Below are 22,038 nucleotides of genomic sequence, written 5' to 3' on the forward strand. Positions count from 1 at the left end.
CATATATACAAAACGTCTGTAAAAATAAAGGAAATCTATCGCATAATAGGCTTGATAGAGAAATCAATAAAAACGGAGTTATTGCCCTTGGATTCAACTTTTTGAAACTTATCATTGATTATTCATCTATAACTTAAACTTTTGAAATATTTCATTTTTAACAAGATTTTTTACAATAACTATCGAAAAAGACTCTAACTAAATTGATGTTCCTATCATGCATAAATCTAAATAAATCATTGATTTTGCAAAATCTGATGACATCACAGGAGGGTGGAATTACTTTAACTGAGTAAAAGATGAGAAACACGAAAAATTTGAATAATTTGCTTGAGTATTGATTATGACGTAATGTCTGCGGGCCGGAATGTTTCCGGGCATATATCGTGTGAAGAAAAAAGAAGACATGAAATTGAAAACATATAATAAACTGCACTACACTCCTGCGTGTGACGTAATCGAATTCCAGTAACATAGTATATGCACTGCGTCACACTCCTGTATGTGACGTAATTGATATCCAGCAAGATAGTACATGTATATACTGCGTCACACTCCTGTATGTGACGTAATTGATATCCAGTAAGATAGTATATACTGCGTCACACTCCTGTATGTGACGTAATTGATATCCAGTAATTATAGGTTATAGACTTTGTATGGGAAAATATGACGACCGAGTTTTTTGGCGCGTAGACCGACCGAGCTTGCGAGGTCCGTCCGCGACAAAAAACGAGGTCGTCATATTTCCCATACAAAGTCTATAACCTTTTTATTATATACTTTCAATTTCATTTAGAAACTAACAATGATTTTATTTTTAACAATAACTTTATCGGTTTAACTGAGTAAAAGATGAAAAACTTGAAAATTAACGGCGTAGAAATTTGATTGTTGCGGGCCGGAATGTTTCCGGGCATATATCGTGTGATATATGCCCGCAAACTTTTATAGAAAAAAGAAGAGATGAAATTGAAAGTATATGATAAGATAGTATACTGCGTCCCACTCCTGTATATGACGTAATAGATATCCAGTAAGATAGTATATACTGCGTCACATTCCTGTATGTGACGTAATTGATATCCAGTAAGATAGTACATGTATATACTGCGTCACACTCCTGTATGTGACGTAATTGATATCCAGTAAGATAGTATATACTGCGTCACACTCCTGTATGTGACGTAATTGATATCCAGTAAGATAGTATATACTGCGTCACACTCCTGTATGTGACGTAATTGATATCCAGTAAGATAGTATATACTGCGTCACACTCCTGTATGTGACGTAATTGATATCCAGTAAGATAGTATATGTATATACTACGTCACACTCCTGTATGTGACGTAATTGATATCCAGTAAGATAGTATATACTGCGTCACACTCCTGTATGTGACGTAATTGATATCCAGTAAGATAGTATATAGTGTGTTACACGTCTGTATGTGACGTAATCGATCATTGGTTGTTTTCTCCACCATGTTTGGGTCATTTCCTTTGTTAACTTCACTATAATTCATTGTTTCATTTGATTAAGCTTCCTCGGAAGTTGGTATTTTGTGTGACTGTGTGCTATTTAGTATTATTAGGGAAAAGGTCAGCGTGGCAGTCTCCCATGTTTAAAACACAGCCTTATAAACATGGTAGTTTTGCTTCATTACTTTGGAAAGTTCAAAACTTAGAGATTAGACCTTGTTTGAAAATGAGTTCGCCTGATTTTACTGTGAGTCTTCCGAGGATTCATTGAATGTTTCCCAGTAGTAAACCCATCTTAAAAAACAAAGAAGAATTTGCAATAAAAATATTGCATCATCGTCATAATTCAATAATAGTAATTTTATTTCCCGTCTGGAGAATTAAGGTGCCATAAAACAGATTACCGACTACAGTCTCTTCACACGAAAGATTGTTTGACTCTCTAGACCAAGCAATTACAAAAACTAGGTCCTGCTAGGTTCTTCTGTAAAATTGATCCGGACGAAAAGGCATTCATTTTTTATTACGCTGACTAAAACTCGAAACAATTACAGTTACACCATAGCCGGCTCTTAGGGTCTCTTTGTTTTGGACAAAATTGGGAAAAAATCTTAACGTGGAGGGGGAAGAGAGATGTGAAAGTCATATCGTTTATTACTAATGTCATATTTTGGCTTCAACTTGGCAACTTGTCTGATCGATAATAAGGAAATTGGATATTCTGTTCCTATGAAGTCTTTCTCAGTATTGTATGACTGGTGTAGTGTTTGGTGATAGAAAGCGTCATGTGAAACATTACGACACAGTGTTACATTAAGATTCCTCTATCCACGCATACCACTGTCAGAACTCTAATGTCCCCGGTATCCGGTGTCATTATGTGAAATCAGGACTGTTTGAAACTCAAACATTTTACGGGAAAATTACCCATTACTCTCCACATTCCTTCGCCGTGATTTTTAGAGTTATTGCAATAATGATGTGTACCGCTGGTAGATATGTGTGGCTGTTTTCATTTGTGAACTTTGCAGGATCTTATAACCAGCATGGCCAACAAAACCAGTGCCCTGCCCGTAAGTTTGTCACTTTGAATATCATTGATACTCTGTTTTTTGTCAGTGGACAAATTATTTCTCTCTGCAATGTCCATTAAATTCATGTGCACTGGTCTTGTACTTTTAGATTTTGAATAATTCATGTATACAGTTTTCTAACATTTGAAGAATATAGGAAAAACATAATGTCTTACTTTTCTGTCACTAGTAATGAATGGTGATAATGTAACTGAGATTGGTTAATTTTCAGAATTTCTTTTAGTTTTCTTTTATAGTAGTGCGTATGATTTACAACAAAACATTTGTAAATGCACACTTGATATGGTATCCATATGTTTTAAAAGTTCTGAAAATAATTCTAAAACGCCCTAAATGGTCATATCTTAATAATTAGAATGTTCTGCTTCAGTGTTCTATTTGTTGGTTCATATAGTAGTATTGGAATGAAATGTTTGATATTTACAGACAAAGTCTCTAAAATGTTTGATACATAATTTTTTGATGTTTACAAGCACAGGAAAAGTCTCCGACATATTTTTACAGGTCACCTCTATGAAATGTTTGATACTTAACATGTACTGACAAAGTCTCTGAAATGTTTGTTACCTACTGACAAAGTCTCTGAAATGTTTGTTACCTACTGACAAAGTCTCTGAAATGTTTGTTACCTATAGACAAAGTCTCTTAAATGTTTGATACATAGAGACAAAGACTCTGAAATATTTGGATAAATTTTGATTCGTACAGTGTAATTTTCGTAGTTATATAAATAGCTGTTGTATCAAATTACTGTGATTTATGTTACATTCCTGTCTCAAATCACAAAGGATAAATAACAACCATAATTCATTGATGTCGTTGTGATCATGGTCAGTTGAAATGTTGGCTATGATGCTGCGTTGCTAATATCTTGAGTTTTTAGCCTGTGCTTTATGAGTTTTGATAAATCTCAACTATAATGACGATATATCTGAAGGCTTTGTAATTTAGAACACCCTAAAAGTTACTCACGTTTTAAAATTCTCATTGCGTTATGGCGATCTTAACAATATACTCTATGGTTTTGATATTGAACGTGATATTTCATTGCATTATTGTTCCCAATAAACTGTTCGCAGCAAATGTCATCATATATATATATATATATATGTGTGTGTGTGTGTGTGTGTGTGTGTGTGTGTGTGTGTGTGTGTGTGTGTGTGTGTGTGTGTGTGTGCATATATGTATGTAATCCGAATTATAGTATAATAGTATATACCGCTAGAAATAAATACCCATTATGATTTCAATATTCAGATTTACAAAAAGTTTTGCTATAAAAGTATGGGTTTTTTTAAAGTCATTAACATTTCATTCAGTTCTTAAATGGTCAAATTCAGACCGTTTTTTGTTTGGTCTTCATATCCTACCTGCTTTATGTATAATTTTAGTCAGGGACATTTATGTTATATAACCTTTCATTTCTGTTGTCAATGTATGTGTTTTAACATATTTCTATACTTCAATGGTTTAATCATCACTTGCTTCGTGTACAGTTCTAACTAGGAATGTAAAAACACACTACTCAAACCACCAGTATATATTTTTTAAGTCAATTTCTATGGTAATTTGTAATTACGGTATATTTTTCATTATTCATGAAAGCATAAATGAAGTCAACATTCTACGTGTATAGATTTAGCTAGGGACATAAACGTACGGATTAACCACTTATTTTCGCGGAAGGCAATATTCGTAGGTATCAGATTTAATGGCTTACCTTTATCCTAAGAAAGTTATGTAACTGCAAGTATGACGTCACTTTAAGGGTGCAAGAGCTTGATGACCAAATCCACGAAAGCCAATCATGAATATGTATGGTCATCTTGAATATCAATTATCACTTTTATTCATTATTTCAGCACATGAATGCAACAAAAATATTACCCAGAATTCCTCACCAGAAGGCACCATCTGCAGCCCGCGATACTCGCATCCGTATCCGGCCGGAATCACCTGCACGTACGAGTTTTACGCTAACCCCGGTGAGAGAGTCCAGATCATATTTACACATTTCAATCTCTTCCTGTCGTCGCTTGGTACTGAAGAAAGGTAAGTACTGAGACTGAAATTCCGTAAAATCCTTTATCTTCGCGAGAGCTTTTTTTTTTCGTGGCTAATATATTGATACATATCAAATTATGTTCATATACTTCCGGCTCTTGGGCTTGTTAATTTTTTGTCCGTTAAGATACATGGATACATTATAAATCATTTACAGTCCCTTTATGGATGTTATTAAACCTATTATGCATCGAATTGTTTTGCTTAAGATAGTATAGCGTTGGTGTAGTGGAACTAATTAACGCGGAAAACACTCTTTGTTGCAGTTATTAACAATGGAAATTTTCTCATAAACGTTGCTCGGTTGTGCTGTCACATGGGACTATAAACTTGATCGGTGCGAAAATGGGGAGAAAATAACAAATGAGACTATTAGCTAATTCTGTCAAATGCATGCTTTTATTATCATCTGTTCCTTTGTTAGCCAATTATCTAGTCCTTCTTAATTAAGAAAGAGGGGGAGATTTTGTTAGTAGAGAAACTTCAAGCGACTTCTTTCACACAAAACATAAATTGATTCAAACTCAAACCGGGAAGAAATGTACATTAAAACGTTATGTGGTCTGGTCCTCCACTGTATAAACTAATGATAGCAGAGGTCTTTCTTAGTTCTGTAGAAATCGATAGATCGCAGATCACCGAGCAGAATTAGGATTTATAGCTGTCTGTTCTGATATTTTCCCTGTATTCTTCTCGGAATATAATAATGGCCTTTCTATGAGAACACAATATATACGACAATTAAGATACGACGGTATCTCCTGGACAGGCCACTAATACCTAGAGATAAACCGTGATTCGATCCGTTATCATATTTATCTGTACAGTTTGATGTGGGGGACTTTACTCCCATGTGGAAAATGGTCCCTGAGTAAAGCAGTGTTCGCTTAACGAAGGTTAATGCTTATCGTCCATCTTCATGGTAGCGTTCAGTTGTCAGACGGAATCTTAAGTTAAGCTTAACAAAATTAATTAGCAAACTCGTTCAATTTTTTTAAAATTTGATTTCAAGTAAAAATTTGCTATTTGAAATCATTGTAAAACTATTCTAATGAAGAATTAAAGTACATATGATAAACTAAGTGGAAAACGTTAATGAAATGCCCTACCGCTGAGGCGTAGTATTCTCAACTATATATCTTTGTTATAAGATGTCAAAAGATATTACAATAATGTAAATGTTTAGATGTATGTATTGTATATATACTAGCATGTACATGGATGAATTGTCGGAGACCAAACATGGAACTATTATATCGAATAAATTAAAACCTCGCTTTAATTAGTTGCATTCAGAAACACGTGGCTTAATATTTAAGATTCAAAACTTTATTTGATTGTGTTTAGAAACTCCAGGTCTCAATGCTGTTTGATAATTCGTATTTAGGAATTCAAACCGCGGTACTGATGAGGTGGTCATCTTTATTCTGCGAAAAATGCTGCAATCGGTTTTTTTTTTTTAAGAAAATGAAAATGACTTAAAGAATGAAAATGATGAAGATAATGAACAGTGATCAATTTCATAACACCTATAAGGCATACAAAATAGAGAGTTGCACAAACACGGACCCTGAATGTACCAGAGGTGGAATCAGGTGTCTAGGAGGAGTAAGCGTCCCCTGTCAACCGGTCACACCCGCTGTGAGCTCTATATCTTGATCAGGTAAACGGAGTAATCTGTAGTCAGAATCAGTATATAAAGAACGACTTAACAACTAGTAATAAATACTTTAGACAGCATTTGACCCAATGATATGTTGTATTGGCAAACTAGATCGTTCGATGTCATGCAATAAGTAGTCACCGAATTTCAATGTGGCGGACTTCTGATGTAGGGTGAAATTGATTTCAATATGGCGGACTTCTGATTGGTTTCAAAATGGCGGACTTTTCATGCAGTTTGAGATTATGTACATCCAATGTACAGATATAGGAGTTATGAGATTGATCACTGTTTGTTATCTTCTCCTTAATAGGAGTTATGAGATTGATCACTGTTCGTTATATTCACCTTTATAGGAGTTATGAGATTGAACACTGTTCGTTATCTTCACCTTTATAGGAGTTATGAGATTGATCACTGTTCGTTATCTTCACCTTTCATACACTCTTCTATCAAACTAACTTTTAGCCCCTGAATTTAATGAATTAAAGTTTACGATCTACACGTAATACAAACAAAGCGATTACATACATATAGCTGAACAGTAAATGTTTATCACTGATTATAGGATATACCCTATTGGAAGTAAAAATTCTATAAGGATCTCGGAGTGTGGTTCTTCACCACTCTAAATGTCTGTATCTCTGGCTGTCATGCTCCGGGTTTCTCTCTCTCGGTGGTAAACGCTTCCTCTAAAATAAAATCAATAAGATTTCAATAGTAAGACGTAGTACTTTACAGTAGTAAATAGACAATATTAATTTGATTCAATCGTCTGTGCACAAACGCCACGCAGATTGAGTATTGCACTAGCGCCAGGCAGATTGAGTATTGTGAAGCAGATTTCATTTATCTAAGCTGAATATCTTCATTTGTGGTCTGTCTTGATTAAATTTCAAAGAGAATGGCGCGACCAGTGCGTTCCATTTTCACTGTATATGAAGGTGGGCGGTTAAAACTTATAAAGCAATTCATCCAGACCGCTGATCTGTTCATTAAATCATGTATATTAAGCCTATAAAAGCTATTTATGATTAACATTTTATTCATCATTTTAAAGAATTCCACTGCAATTTGCATATTTTAAAGTATTTCAATCTCGTAGACAACTTTTTTTACGATTTGGGAATTTTCGGAAAAATGTTCACAAAGATGCATTTTCATGTAAAAAAGAGTAGATGCTTTATGAATTGCTAATGTTCCTTTTAGATGCAGAAACCAAATTTGTAAGTTCTATTGACTAATGTTTCCCTATGTAGATAGTACGCACTCGTCAATATTTTTCTCTTATTGAAAAGGATAGAATATTGGACACGCAAATCTGGCAAAATTATTGTAAGCGGGGATGGGGATATCAATATAAACCTACAGGTTGTAGACCCTGTCTCGGTAGAAGTATTGATTGTAATACCTATAAAGCTGCATTATTGAATAGAAAACCTCTCTATTACACCATTGTACGGCAAATCCTTATTTTTGCATTGGCTGTGATACTCCAGGGAATTCATCAATAACTACACGTGAAATTCACTCTGGCCCATCTCCTGCCACACAGACACCTGGCTTCAGGGACAGAGATAAATTCATTAGTAAAAATGATCCAGGGGCTTTATCAAGCTCCGCAGTCCTTGACAACGGCCTCAAATTGATGAGAGCTGGAAATTAATCAAATTTAAGTCAAGTGTTTTCGTGGTTGCGATGACTTAGGGATCTTCAGTTAGTGTGACCCGTCCACAATGGTATGGCGGCGAATCATCTTTTTTCTTTATATTGATTTCCCAATAGGATACAGCTTAAATACAAATTTCCCCCCTCTGAAATAAGAATTTTGAATTGATAACTTCTTTGCCATCTCACAACAGAATTGTGTTCGCATCACTGTCCATTGTCTACACACGTGTGTTTATGTACGAGTGTAAACGTGTCAACACGTGCGTTGGTTTGCCTTATAGCAAAGCTTCAGCATTTGTGGCCTACACAAATTTAATATTTCTGCTGATTTATGACTTATAGAATTAAAACGTGAATATATGATACTTTAATTTCCGAGAAGAAAACGGAACATGAAAGACTTCTATGTGTGCAATGAATTACAATCCGCCATATTATATGCTATATCACAGAACCGACTAAATATACTCGGTTAATTTCTTCAGTTTTTCAGGAATATGTGATATTTAGGATATACTCTTAGGATACTCCTGACGAATTGAAGAAACCAGTTGAGTATACCCAATCGGCTCTGTGATATTATTTTTATCATACTACTACTTGTGTAGACCCCTTGTTTGTCGTAAGAGGCGACTAAATGAGGCAGTCCTTCGGTTGAGACCGCAAAAGGTGAGGCCCATATCACAGCAGGTGTGGCACATAGAAGATCCCTTCCTGCTCAATTGATTGATTGAATATTGTTTAACGTCCCTCTCGAGAATATTTCACTCATATGGAGACGTCACCACTGCCGGTGAAGGGCTGCAAAATTTAGGCTTATGCTCGGCGCTTATGGCCATTGAGCAGGGAGGGATCTCTATCGTGCCACACCTGCTGTGACACGGGACTTCGGTTTTAGCGGTCTTATCCGAAGGACCGCCCCATTTAGTCGCCTCTTACGACAAGCAAGGGGGTACTGAGGACCTATTCTAACCCGGATCCCCACAAAGGCTGCCCTTCACCGGCAATGGTGACATCTCCATATGAGTGAAAAACTCTCGAAGTAAAACAGTATTTCAAACGATTTTGGCTTTTTAATTTTACATTTGGTGACCCTACTAATACTGTAAGTTCTCTTTCAAAGATCATGCTTCAGTTTTAAAGAAATTTGATATCCCAGTCAATTGGAAGACTGGATTCCAAAATTTCACCAAAACAAAACCAGTTAAAAACAGATATAAATTTCTGAATTCAGTAAATGATCTACAAAGCATCTATCTTTGCTCCTCGCGAAAATATTAATTGTTGTTTGAAGATTGTGTATTATCATATATGAGAAGTGTTGTAAATACAAACATTCCAAAATCAACAGCATAAAACCGTACAGAAATGAATGACTTTTCAGCATTTTACACGACCTTTCACTCAATTTCATATCTGTCATGGCGTTTGATAAAAGCTCATTCCTATCATCTAATTTTAGGGCGACGTATTGTTTAGTGGGACGTGTTTGCATATTTTTGCAAAACAAGCGCCGAAGAAAAAGTGCAATAAAACATCGAGTTTTTCATTTCTCTTTTAAAAGTTGAAGTTTCTGTCATTTCATCAGTAATTCATGTTCCTTAACTTCGCTCTAGGGACTGCAAGCTGGAAGATTCTGTATCCATTTATATAGACGAAAAATTTGATGAGGCGAGCGTCATGTTTTGTGGAAATAGTTTACCGCTGCAGTACATGTCTGCCAAAAATTGGATAAGAGTTAAGTTCGTCAGTCTGCCTTCCAGTGGAGACAAAGGACGATCCTCAGGATTCGAGTTCCAGTATAAGTTTAGAAAAGGTACAGTGAAATGTGAACTATGAAATGCTTAATGAATGGGGAGATGCTCTAGAGCGGTTGTTTTTTCTCCTCAATTTTGACCTCTCTTCCGGTTAGCTCTAAAACTGAAATAATCTTCTGTCATGATCTCAGTTTACATTAAAAATATGAGGTGGTAGAATGTGAAAGTGAGTTGTAATTTGAGCTAATCTCGATTGATATGTCTTGTCGCAGAATCTGCAGCTGCAGCCTTGATCAAACCTTTACAGATTTTGGTAAAATTGATTTTCTTGGCATGCACTTTATTATGCTCCAATGTAAATCGTTTCGAACGGAAAAGTCACACATTTCTTGTAATTAAGTCATAACTGATGAAATGCTCATGTTTGTCTTACAAGTTATGAATTGTGTAAAGGCCTTTTAGGTCTGCAACAAATTGATATATCTAATTTGCACCTGCAAAATGTATATATCTTTCTACGATACCGCATTGGCTTTGATAAAGTAATATACGAATTTCTTGAATTACATGTAACAATTCTCAAATTTAAGAAATCAAAAGCGTGTTCTTAAGGTGTATTTGTATTGTGTGATGTGGCTATAGAGATTTCTGGGTTCTACTTTTTTATTTGATCTGACTAGTGTGCGACGCTACACCTTGTTACTTCTATATATGCTGGAGAAATCACAATTTGATTGAAGCAGCCTTTTTTAGTTGGAGAGATTTTATTAATGTATGTACACGTGTACACTGTATGAGTCACTTCACACCCGCCATTTTCGATATGTAAAAATGTTCTTGCAATTTTATAAATTTCACATTTTTCATTATGAATTTGACTAAAACATTCTTTATTTGTTTTGTATCCACTGAAAGCCGTTAGAGAGGCAATAAAGAAAGAAGTCAGTTTTAGACTATTTTTGAATTGTAAATTAACCACTTGGGAAATAAATAATTATCTCTGATTTCCTTGGTAAGTGCATAAAAAATGGGTGATTTGTTTTTCCATGAATTATTTTTGTTTCCTTGTAGATTTTGGAATAACCACAGGGACTCAGACGATAGGAAATTACGGTACGTATTCTGCACCGGGCGTCACATTCTATTTATAGCATACTGTAGATTGAGTGTCACTGGGAAATTACGGTACGTATTCTGCACCGGGCGTCACATTCTATTTATAGCTTACTGTAGATCGAGTGTCACTGGGAAATTACGGTACGTATTCTGCACCGGGCGTCACATTCTAGTTATAGCTTACTGTAGTATTCTGCACCGGGCGTCACATTCTATTTATAGCTTACTGCAGATAGCGTGTCACTGGGAATTCACGGTACGTATTCTGCACCGGGCGTCAGGAGGTTATAGTGTTCGTCCCGCATGCAGAAGGCCGGGGTTCGAATCCTGGCCGCTACTGACCTAACTCGTTAAAACAGGTAGTGACAGTTCCATCGCCAAAAATTCGGCATCAGGTGCAAATGTCCCGGGTCCTCGGATATGATCTTGAAAACGGATGTCCCGTGTCACAGTAGGTGTAGCACGCTAAAGAACGGCCGTAAACGCTGAGCATAGGCCTAAATTTGAAGCATTTCACCGGTCATTGTGACGTCTCCATATCAGTGAAGAAATCGAGAGAGAGAGAGAGAGAGAGAGAGAGAGAGAGAGAGAGAGAGAATATGTAACTTTGGTGATTAGATAATTATTGTCTTGCAAGCCAATCATTTTTCCTTATATCTTTTTTACTAAAAGAGGTTATCTAAGGTGTTTTTATTAGTCGTTAATATATTATCCCTATGCCATTGGGAAATATTTACTCATTATTGAGAGAGGAATGTTTGCTATCACTTTTACAACGAATGCCCCTTTAAATACCTTGCCCCAATTTACACATTGAAGTCCCTAATAGCTCCAAATGACTGAACATTGCAAAACCGTCTGCACTTTCACTTCTCACCGCCATTTTGACCGGTTCCTTTATTTACACAAATGGATGAAAGAACGCAAACGGTTTAGCAACTCATAAGAGGTGGCCCCGGTCAAAATGGCTGTGAAAAGTGAAAGTGCAGACAGTTTTACAATTTTCAGTCACTTGGAGATATTACGGACTTCAGCTTATGAATTGCGGTTAGCAATTCAACTTATACATGATATCTAATGTTGCACATTATATGTAATTGAGTGTTGCAACTAACATTAACATTCTGTTTAATGGTGCAGTGTCAGAACTCTCGTACTTGTAAAACTTTGAATTGATCTCTGCATATCTTAGGAAGTGTATGGAATTTACAGATGAACTTCGGTAATAATGTAGAATGATTATGTATAAATATACCGGGTATTAGATTTTATATCATTTGGTTTATTTTTTGTTTTCATCGGCGAACTTGGGATGCATTATATATTTAGAGTCCCATATCTAAAATCTCTTTAATAGCAAATTCGAACCCAAGCGATAAAATTGTCTGTGGATACGAGATGAATCTATGATCACTAGGTGAACGCACCGATCACGAGCCAACAAAACCGACCACTGTGAATGATTAGATTAAATACTGCTTGTTCTGCAAATCAGAGAAATCGTCAAAAAATAAATAGAAAACCCCATCTACTTGTAGAAGTGAATGGAAAAAGCCCAGCAATTTTCTTTCAAACATTCATTATACGTAACGGTTTCTTCTCTGTCGACATAATCAAAGTAAACCATCTTGTATAACTTGCAATTCCATCATCGGGCCACAAGAAAAACCGCACCACAATACAGAATAAGTCTTTAGAAATAAACCTGCTCATTTTCTCTCTCAATGTTGGCTCCCGAGAGACTAGTTACATAGTGTGCAGTTTGTCCAGTCCTCTGTTCGATCGTTTGAAACTTTTAGACGTTAAATCATTCCCGACTCTAGTCAATCCTGTTGTTTGAAAATGTTCACATTTTATTATTCTTGGTTCCAATTTTCCGTTGTTTGTGAATTTTTCACATTTTATTATTCTAGGTTATAGTAAATCCTCTTTCCGTTTTATTATTGTCGATGTTAGTACATTGTAAATACTACTTTCCGTTTGAGAAATTTTCAGTTGTATTATTGTTTGGATGTAATAAATTCTGTTTTCCGTTGTATGAGAACTTTTCACGTTTTGTTATTCTCGATGTTAGTAAATTCTGTTTTCCGTTGTTTAAGAATTTTTCACGTTTTGTTATTCTTGATGTTAGTAAATTCTGTTTTCCGTTGTTTGAGAATTTTTCACGTTTTGTTATTCTTGATGTTAGTAAATTCTCTTTTCCGTTATTTGAGGGTTTTTTTTACATTATAATTCTCGGTTTTAGATAACTTGAAACATGTTGACGTTATAGTATCTTTCATGACAAGTTTTATCTCCATCCCTGTGTTGGAGAGATTTTGATTTTATCTTCTGTTTCTGCATTTTATAGATATTCTCTACATATTCCTGTGTTGGAGAGATTTTGATTTTATCTTGAGTCTGTGCATTTTATAGATATTCTCTACATATTCCTGTATTGGATAGATTTTGATTTTATCTTGAGTCTGTGCATTTTATAGATATTCTCTACATATTCCTGTGTTGGAGAGATCTTGATTTTATCTTGAGTCTGTGCATTTTATAGATATTTTCTACATATTCCTGTGTTGGATAGATTTTGATTTTATCTTGAGTCTGTGCATTTTATAGATATTCTCTACATATTCCTGTGCTGGAGAGATTTTATTTTATCTTGTGTCTGTGCATTCTATAGATATTCTCTACATATTCCTGTGTTGGAGAGATTTTGATGATTTTCTTCTCTGTTCCCGTGTTTGAGAAATTTTGATTTGATTTTATTCTTTATCACCGTGGTTGATATTTCAGCTTCTCCACCGCTAACTTCCCATATTTATGTAGCAATATTCCAATATCATTGGTATATGGTGTTTATGTCTCTCAACTGCTTTGATACACAAGAGCTTGTTCTGCGTATGATTAGTTTTTAAATCGAGGCAGGCTACTGACAAACAAGGTGGTGTTACAGGGGTTTCAACAGTCTCGTTTAAAGTCAGCATTTCGCAAATTCTATGGTCGTTATAACGATCTAGTGTGCTAATACAACTTGTCATTGCAAAATTAAGAATAGGACAAGCACGGACCACATGTCATACCAGAGGTGGGATCAGGTGCCTAGGAGGAGTAAGCATCCCCCCTGTCGACCGGTCACACCCGCATCATCATTGGATAAGCGGAGTAATCCGTAGTCAATACCAACGTTCAAAGAGAGTGGCCTCAATACACCAGTTTCGAGATAAGAGCTCTCCTGTGTAGGAGGTACATTTAGTAGAATTTTGAGGGCCTAAGTGGGACAGAGTGAACCTTCTGTCAGTGAGGAAGACGATAAAATGTATTAAAAGCGGCTTCTTTTTAAATATGTGAATATTGGAAACACAAAATACTATTGAAAGAAATGTTTTGCTAAAGCAGAAACATAAAAACAATGTCATATTTGAAAGTAATATCCAGGATATGATACCTACGTACAATAAAATTACGTGATATAATAAGAATTCCATGTATCTAATTACTCCCTGAATACTTATCACTTACTTAGTTTGTGTATCAGTTGAATTTGGGTGATGAAACAGCATATGAGAGACTTAATGAGTACATTCACTTATGCAGTGATGAATATTCGTCCCACTCCCGCATGTAAACAAGTTGTTTCGCGCCTTACTATGTACGAGAGTTCTTCAAAGGAAAATAACTCGAGCGTATCTCGAAACCGACGTATTGGTATGAAACATGTCAGACAAACTTTTACTCAATGACAGGTTGTGCTGGCAAACTAGATCGTTATAACGACCATGAAATTTGCGAATCGCTGCCTTTAAACGAGACTGTTTAAACTCCTGTAGGATGAACTTATTTGGCAGGTAGCCTGCCAATGTTGTTAGAGTCTGTGGAAGTACTTTTGAGGTCCAGTCTGACACTCTGCATTAGGGCTGTGTGGACTTAGTATAAAGATCCAGGATTCCGGCAGAAGTCTTGAATAATTAAAATCTAATAGTACAACGCATCCACTACCAGATGGATGCGTTAGATCTACCAGATTAAGTCACAGTAATTCATTATGCATCCAGAGAGCAACGACCTTAGAGGATCTTTTACAATTTACGATTCACAGTTATGGAATATGCCAGAATTTTTAAAATATTGCCCAACATTGGAAACTTTTAAATCTGCTTATCATAGAATTGCTTTTTCATTCGGGAAATTAAAACCATGTAGATTTGTTTTTGATTATTTTCAGTTCTATTTTTTATCTATCTTTTTATTCATTTGTTTTCAGTTTTGAATATATAGGTAGCGTACATGTATGTATATAACATACCTTCATATACTATTTTATATTGTATCTGTATAATACTGCTGTCTGTATATATGTTTTCAGGACCACAATGTAAACTAGTTTTTATACGCCTGTCGAAGACGGGATGTATTATGGTATGGCGTCGTCCGTCTGTCTGTCCGGACCTTGTGGGCAGGATACAGACTGAACCATAAGCCCTAGGACTTTACAACTTGGTACATTTGATCACCAAGATGCCTATTGTTTTTCAAGGTCAAAGGTCAAGGTCGTAGTATCACTTATTAGGAAAACCTTGTGGGCAGGATACAAACCGAACCGTAAGCTCCAGGATATTATAACTTGGTATATTTTATCACCATGATGAGAGGAAGATGTCTATTGTTTTTCAAGGTCAAAGTCGTAGTATCACTTTTTAGAAAAACCTTATGGGCAGGATACAAACCGAACCGTAAGCTCCAGGATATTATAACTTGGTACATATGATTACCATGATGAGAAGAAGATGCCTATTGTTTTTCAAGGTCAGAGGTGAAAGGCCAATGTCGTAGTATCACTTATTAGGAAAACCTTGTGGGCAGGATACAAACCGAACCGTAATCTCCAGGATATTATAACTTGGTATATTTGATCACCATGATGAGAAGAAGATGCCTATTGTTTTTCAAGGTCAAAGGTCAAGGTCGTAGTATCACCTTTTTAGGAAAACCTTGTGGGCAGGATACAAACCGAACCGTAAGCTCCAGGATATTATAACTTGGTATATTTGATCACCATGATAATGAATTAGCTCACAGAGGCCAGTGCTAACTTCACTAAAATATGAATCCCACTAAAATATGTTTTCCTTGAATAAAATCTACGGGCGTATTATGCCACGATGGCGTTGCTCTTATTAATCTAATCGTGCTATCCTGTTTAAATAAAGGATATTATTATTATTATTATTACACACAAGCATTATGACAGGTGCAAAATCTTATTCAGTCACGTGACTGAAGTCAGCACGACACTGATCTCTATGATTTAAAAGTCGGACATTGGTCCTCTATGAGAGCAAGGTAACTCAGATGAGCTTTATGGCCCATGGGCCTTTTGTCAAAATCTGATATTTATACCTGTGATTTATTTGGTAGGTCGCCCCCTTTGTGAATTTCTCTTCAACAGTACAATCCAGAAGGTGGGAAACTTCACCTCCCCTAACTACCCGGGGGTGTACCCCTCCGTCACTCACTGTCAATACATTTTCCGTGGAGAGCCGGGGGAACGGGTTACCATCACCTTGGACAATTTCGACGTGGGAAGTGACGAGTTAGTAAACATTTGTTTACATCTTTATAGAGAAGTTCATGCAAGCTCTAAATGTTGTAAGGTTCATTGAATGTCTCTGTTCGGTTTCGGATACAGACTGTTGATCTGTGTAGTTTTAATTTAATTTGAATTTAAACATATTTTATTGAGAAACTCAACAGGATTGGTTCAGCGCAGGAATAGCCTATGTGGGCCCTCTCCCGGGGCAGTGTAGTTTTCTGTACACATGCAGTGCACTAATCATGACGTTATGTCAAATCAGCCGTAGTACCTTTTTTATTTCAAAATTGGTGAATTTGTTCTAAGGGTAAAGAATTGCAAAAGAGCACATGCAGCTTTGGGTCCTATTTATTGAAACATATACACCTGTACAAGAACGCGTCTTTGGATACCTTTGCCAGATCCAAATTTCATTCGAAACTGATAGCCTTTCGTGGAAAATCGAGGCAAAACATTGGCTATACAGACTATAGATTTACAAAATCACTTTTATCACAGGTACCACGCAACTGAGTCCTGAAAGGTAATCAACTTTGTAAATGAGTTCCTGTTGGATTGATTTTCCTTAATAAGGAAATTCTAGAAGATATTAAGATTGTGGTCCACATGCATCAGATGGTGTATTCCTTTTTGAGAAACTTCGCGTACAATGTAAAATATATGACCTTAGCTGTTCAAAGTAGAAAAACAATATCAATTTCCATTTGATATTGTAGTTTGATTTGATTAATAATCAAAGAAAATATATATGTTACTGCCTTTTAGATGTCAGACATACTTACATTGTAAATAGATGTACATGTTAACAACAGAACATCACAAATTTTCAACAGCATGTTAAGAATGCATATAAACTAGTTAAAATTTCAACAGTTTAAAAAAAACTGCTACCAGGTACTTTATTCAAATACATATTAATTTATTGTGTGTTTTTAATGTTTAATATACTTACATATACAGGAAAGAAAATGCAAGCATGGGAGTTATTGCCCTTGACAATAAATCACCTTTCGAAATAAATACAGCCTCAAATTGTTTACAAATCTTTTTATTATACCCAGTAAATGAAATGCCTCCAAAATACATGCATGTATTTCTATTTCAGAAAAAGTTTAATTAAATAGAGAATTTGAAAACAATATATGACGTCACATGAAGGTGGAGCTCCTTTAATATGCCGTGGTCTACATGCATTGGGTTGCATTTTCCGTTTCATTAAGATGGCGACAACTATTAAGAATGTTACATTTTTTTCTCTGACAGTTCTATTTTTAGTTCACCTGGTTGACACAGGTGACTTATTATTATTGATCAGCGTGCATCGTCCGCCATGTGTTACAACTGAACATTTTTAATTTCTTTTTGATAACTACCCATCCAATTCTTTTCAAATTTGGTATGAAGTAGCTTTGGAACGAGGAGGATGGCTCACATATTGCCAAAGTGGACCAATTCTCAAAACTCGTCATTACAACCACACATCCATCAGAAAAACCAAATGTGTAGCCATTTGGAGTAGGGGGACGTCTACCAAAATTGTGAATTTCATGATCCCCGGGGTAGGGGTAATAACGCCAGGGCTATACTAAAACGTGGCATATAGTGTTTATGTGAAAAATTAGATAACACCTTCTCTAATGCCCTTGATACTGAATTGAATGTAGATATCCAGAAGGAGCATGTAGTCCGTTACCCAAACTGCACATCTCATGACCCAGGGGGTAAGAGTTCTCATGACCCCGGAGGTAGGAGTTTTGGTTCAAAGGCCGGGCCACAATCATCGTAGTGATTATCGTCTTTATCATTTGAAGAAGAAAAATTCTTTAATTTTGCTGATACTGTATTAAAACTAAATGCGTATTTAGAAAAAGCAGAAAGGGATGTACCTATATAGCAAATTTCGCAACTCTCTAGTTCGATATAGTGTTAAGGAGGTACTCTACATCGTCATAATGGCTGACTTCCTTTAAAAACAAGGTGGAAAAATCGATATCAGTAATACATGTATTTTCCTTTTCAATTTTAAGCCGGGTAGCTCAGTAGGTTAGCACACCGATTGGTAAACTGTAGGTCGCAGGTTCGAGTCCAGCAGAGGTTTTAATTTTTTTAAGACTATCGTCTGCTAAAACTGTATTTTTTGACAAAATAAATTTGAAACTTTTCAACTTCAACATATTGTTGTACATATCCTCCACTTTTCATCTACATCAAATTTCTCTGGTGTAGCATACCTCCTTAATGTAGCATAATTAGATCATGTAAATTCTTTCATCACTATGGACTCATATAGGGACATTTGCGTTTAAAGAAAACGTCTTGTTTTACGCTTTTGCTGAATACTAGAAATATTAATACAATACAGAAGGATTAGATTATATATGCATTAACACTAAGGGTTAATGGTGCATGTACTGTTAACTGATATCCAGGTGACCGATAAGGCCTGTGGGCCTCTTGGTCTTGAACATATATCTTTTAATTATGCATGTAACACAATTGTATGGGGTATATTGTGTGGGGTATAAAGAGTTAAAACTAACTAGGGTTTGATTGATGTTGCCCTTGTTGTTATTTGCAGATGTGAGGGTCAGAATGATCACGTGACATTCACCAGTTTTTCTCATGAGGGTCCAGACAAGGGATTTAAACCTATATGTGGAGTCATGCAGTCGCTGATCACCAAACGGGTGTCTGACGGAGCTTACTTCCGGGTCTTGATGAGTTCGTATGACAACTATGAGCACACGGGCTTCCTAGGGCGATATGAATTTAGCCCACGTGAGTTTAAGTCATGCACTTTCAGATTTAGGCATGGTACTCTCTCTCTCTCTCTCTCTCTCTCTCTCTCAGTAACTAAACATACAGACCCTCTATTTCAGACTACAACGTTTTCGCAGTCTCTACGCCCTCCCCGAAGAGGAGGAAAGGATCCCAATCCTCAGCACGCCACGTCGCTGTGGTGGATCTCATAAGCGTGACATTTACTGTGCTATTCTGTCTAATTAGAAACTCTGTGATCAGATAGTTAGTGTGGAACAATTATGCTGTTATCTCTACCACAATATTGGGTCGATGAACTATTGAGACGTTTATGTAAATCAAAATCACGTGATCACATTCGTCATGCATTAACTGCCAGTAACTTTTTAGAATAAGAGGGAATGGGGTCGTTGCATTGTCAACTCCAAATTTGAATTTCCAGAACAAAAATATTTCTTATTCTATGGCTATTGGCTAATGACGACAATACATCTATGATTCTATGGCTGTTAGCTAATGACGACAACACAACCCACTGTGGAAGACCTCCACGTCCATGTGCCATTTTACATCCATGAGATCACGCTCGCGCGATTTTAAGATTTATCCCGCTTTTTCAAAAGTCGTGTAACTAGCTGACTAGCTATCCCCCAGTATTTATAATATGATATAGTACATCTACTAAAACAGACGCTGACATTTCATGTATATAACAGTCCAGTACACCGTGGATACTGTGTGCCTTTGTGGGCGTTATTCACAAATTTTCTTTGCAAAGGTCGTAACTTTTCATAAATGCTTATCTTATGCGACAGTAAATATATGTACATAATTATGTATATATTGAAATCACTACAATTCATTAAACTAGGCTAGCTTTATTCAATGTACACAGAAGAGTTAAGGAAACTGAGAACTGTATTCAAACGTAATCATTTATGGGATATTGCCAAGTTATCAGTATTAGTGAGGAATGTAATTTAAATTTTGTTCATGAATAAGTCTTCACAGTCGGGATCGATGTTCTGTGTTTGTATCTTGATCCCGGCACCGTGGCTGTTCCTTCGCCATGCGCCCGGTGTCAAATGTGAACGTCAAATGTCTTTCTGGTACATGTACATGTATGACTCTAGAAACGGAGGTCTCGTGTCACAGCAAACGTTAGCACTGTCAAGAACCTCACTGTAACGGACCTAGGCACCAAGCTTAGATCAATATTTATTGCGTTTTATCTAAAGCTTGTAACGTCTTCTTCTGAGTGAAGAGGACCTCCGTGGCCGAGTGGTTAGAGCATCGCGCTCAAAATCACACGGCCTATCACCTCTGGTCGGCGCCGACGGGTTCGAATCCCGCTCGCGCCGGTAAGTGCGAAAGTTTTCCAGTTTACTTGGAGAAGGTCGGTGGTCTCTTCCCAAGTACATTGTATCTGGGTTCTCTCTTCCACCAATAAAAAGTGGGCGCCACCAGATAACTGAAAACTGTTAAGTGTGGCGGAAAACGTCAATCAATCAATCAGAGTGACGTAGAATCACACACGAAGAAACAGCTGCATGCCTCATTTTGAACCTTCTTAGAAAGGAAATCATGGTATCACCGTAAAACTAAGGTTACAAACAGAATCATACACTGTACCTCTCTCCTATCATTCTAGTTTTAAAATAATCTGTCTCGAAGCGTCCTGACATGATTTCCCTGAAAGTGCTTGGACCAGTGACGCTTTTTGAGGATTACAACATTTGATGAAAATTCTACGATATGGTATTAGTGTTATTTTATCTGAAATTACGAGAATCCGAAAAAAAAATCTACGATGTCGCTGTCTGAAGAGTAAGAGGCGTGTAATGAAGGGCAAGAAAGACAAGTGAAAATATGAATTGTTGGTTGTAATACATCATCGAGGAGATGCATGGCAGTAACCTTTGTATCTCTTCAAGGAGAAATTTGTACAGTCTTGTTAAAGCTACACAGCAAAACAATTATGATTCCGAAATTGAAAATAGAAAAAATTCAAAATATGCTATTCATCACTTGCATATAGTACTTTCATGTATTAAGTCTTTAGTCTATATTCTCTTTACATAGAGATCACTCCAAGATATTTCTCCAAAAATTGTGGTATTTACTTTTATCATTTGTGTATTCCAATTCAGTCTATATTTCATAAGTTTTACCGTGTTACCTCCAGAATGTTCCTGGTCCTCACCTTGACCTTCAACCCTCGAATACAACCAGACTGTTAATAAATAACCCTTGCTTTAAATCTGTAGTACATGTATGTGATTGTATGTAATTGTATTGAGTCGTGAGGTCTAAACGTGGATGAAAGTCTTAATAGTCCTGATGGGACAAGAACAGTTACAGTTATTGTTGACAGGTAGATCTATATAGATATGTGTGTGAATAGTGTGTTTATTTATAGCTTTAGATCACGTTTCGGGTTATTTTTGTAATAAAATTTATCAAATAATATCAAGGATAGATTTACAGGTTTGAATTGTTATGATTACAATGTTAAGCGGTTATTAACATATTTTCATGAAATACACATTGAATTTTATAAAATCAATAAACTTGTGAGTGAAACTTTTTAACATGTGGTTTTTTTGTTTTTGTTTTTTATTGGTTGCTATTTTCACAAATCTAGCACTGTCGATAACCCTTTTACTGACATTTGACACATACATGTATCTTAAAATCTTCAATATATTTTGCATGGTTTTTAAATTCCATGTATATATTCAAACTACATATGATATCTAGATGCGGTAAACCTTGCTATTTGCTCAAGTAATATTACATGTATCAACATATATACGTGTATAACACTTTAACATCCAATTTGCGC

At 36.1% G+C, this 22,038-nt stretch overlaps 1 protein-coding gene across 3 annotated transcripts in view; it reads left to right on the plus strand.

Annotated features, from left to right (window-relative positions):
- The window catches only part of LOC125675118 (suppressor of lurcher protein 1-like), a 111,103-nt gene extending 89,314 nt beyond the window's left edge, over positions 1-21,789 (plus strand). For all 3 annotated transcript variants that reach the window (XM_056159089.1, XM_056159088.1, XM_056159090.1), the window contains 7 exons: positions 2,516-2,557; positions 4,441-4,630; positions 9,593-9,792; positions 10,805-10,846; positions 16,259-16,433; positions 19,012-19,211; positions 19,313-21,789. In XM_056159089.1, the coding sequence (XP_056015064.1) occupies positions 2,516-2,557; positions 4,441-4,630; positions 9,593-9,792; positions 10,805-10,846; positions 16,259-16,433; positions 19,012-19,211; positions 19,313-19,458 (995 nt within the window). In that variant the 3' untranslated portion in view covers positions 19,459-21,789. The remainder of the gene's footprint in view (positions 1-2,515; positions 2,558-4,440; positions 4,631-9,592; positions 9,793-10,804; positions 10,847-16,258; positions 16,434-19,011; positions 19,212-19,312) is intronic.
- The last annotated feature ends 249 nt before the right edge of the window (positions 21,790-22,038 follow it).

Source organism: Ostrea edulis, chromosome 3, assembly GCF_947568905.1.
Source record: "Ostrea edulis chromosome 3, xbOstEdul1.1, whole genome shotgun sequence".
Lineage (NCBI taxonomy): Eukaryota > Metazoa > Mollusca > Bivalvia > Ostreida > Ostreidae > Ostrea > Ostrea edulis.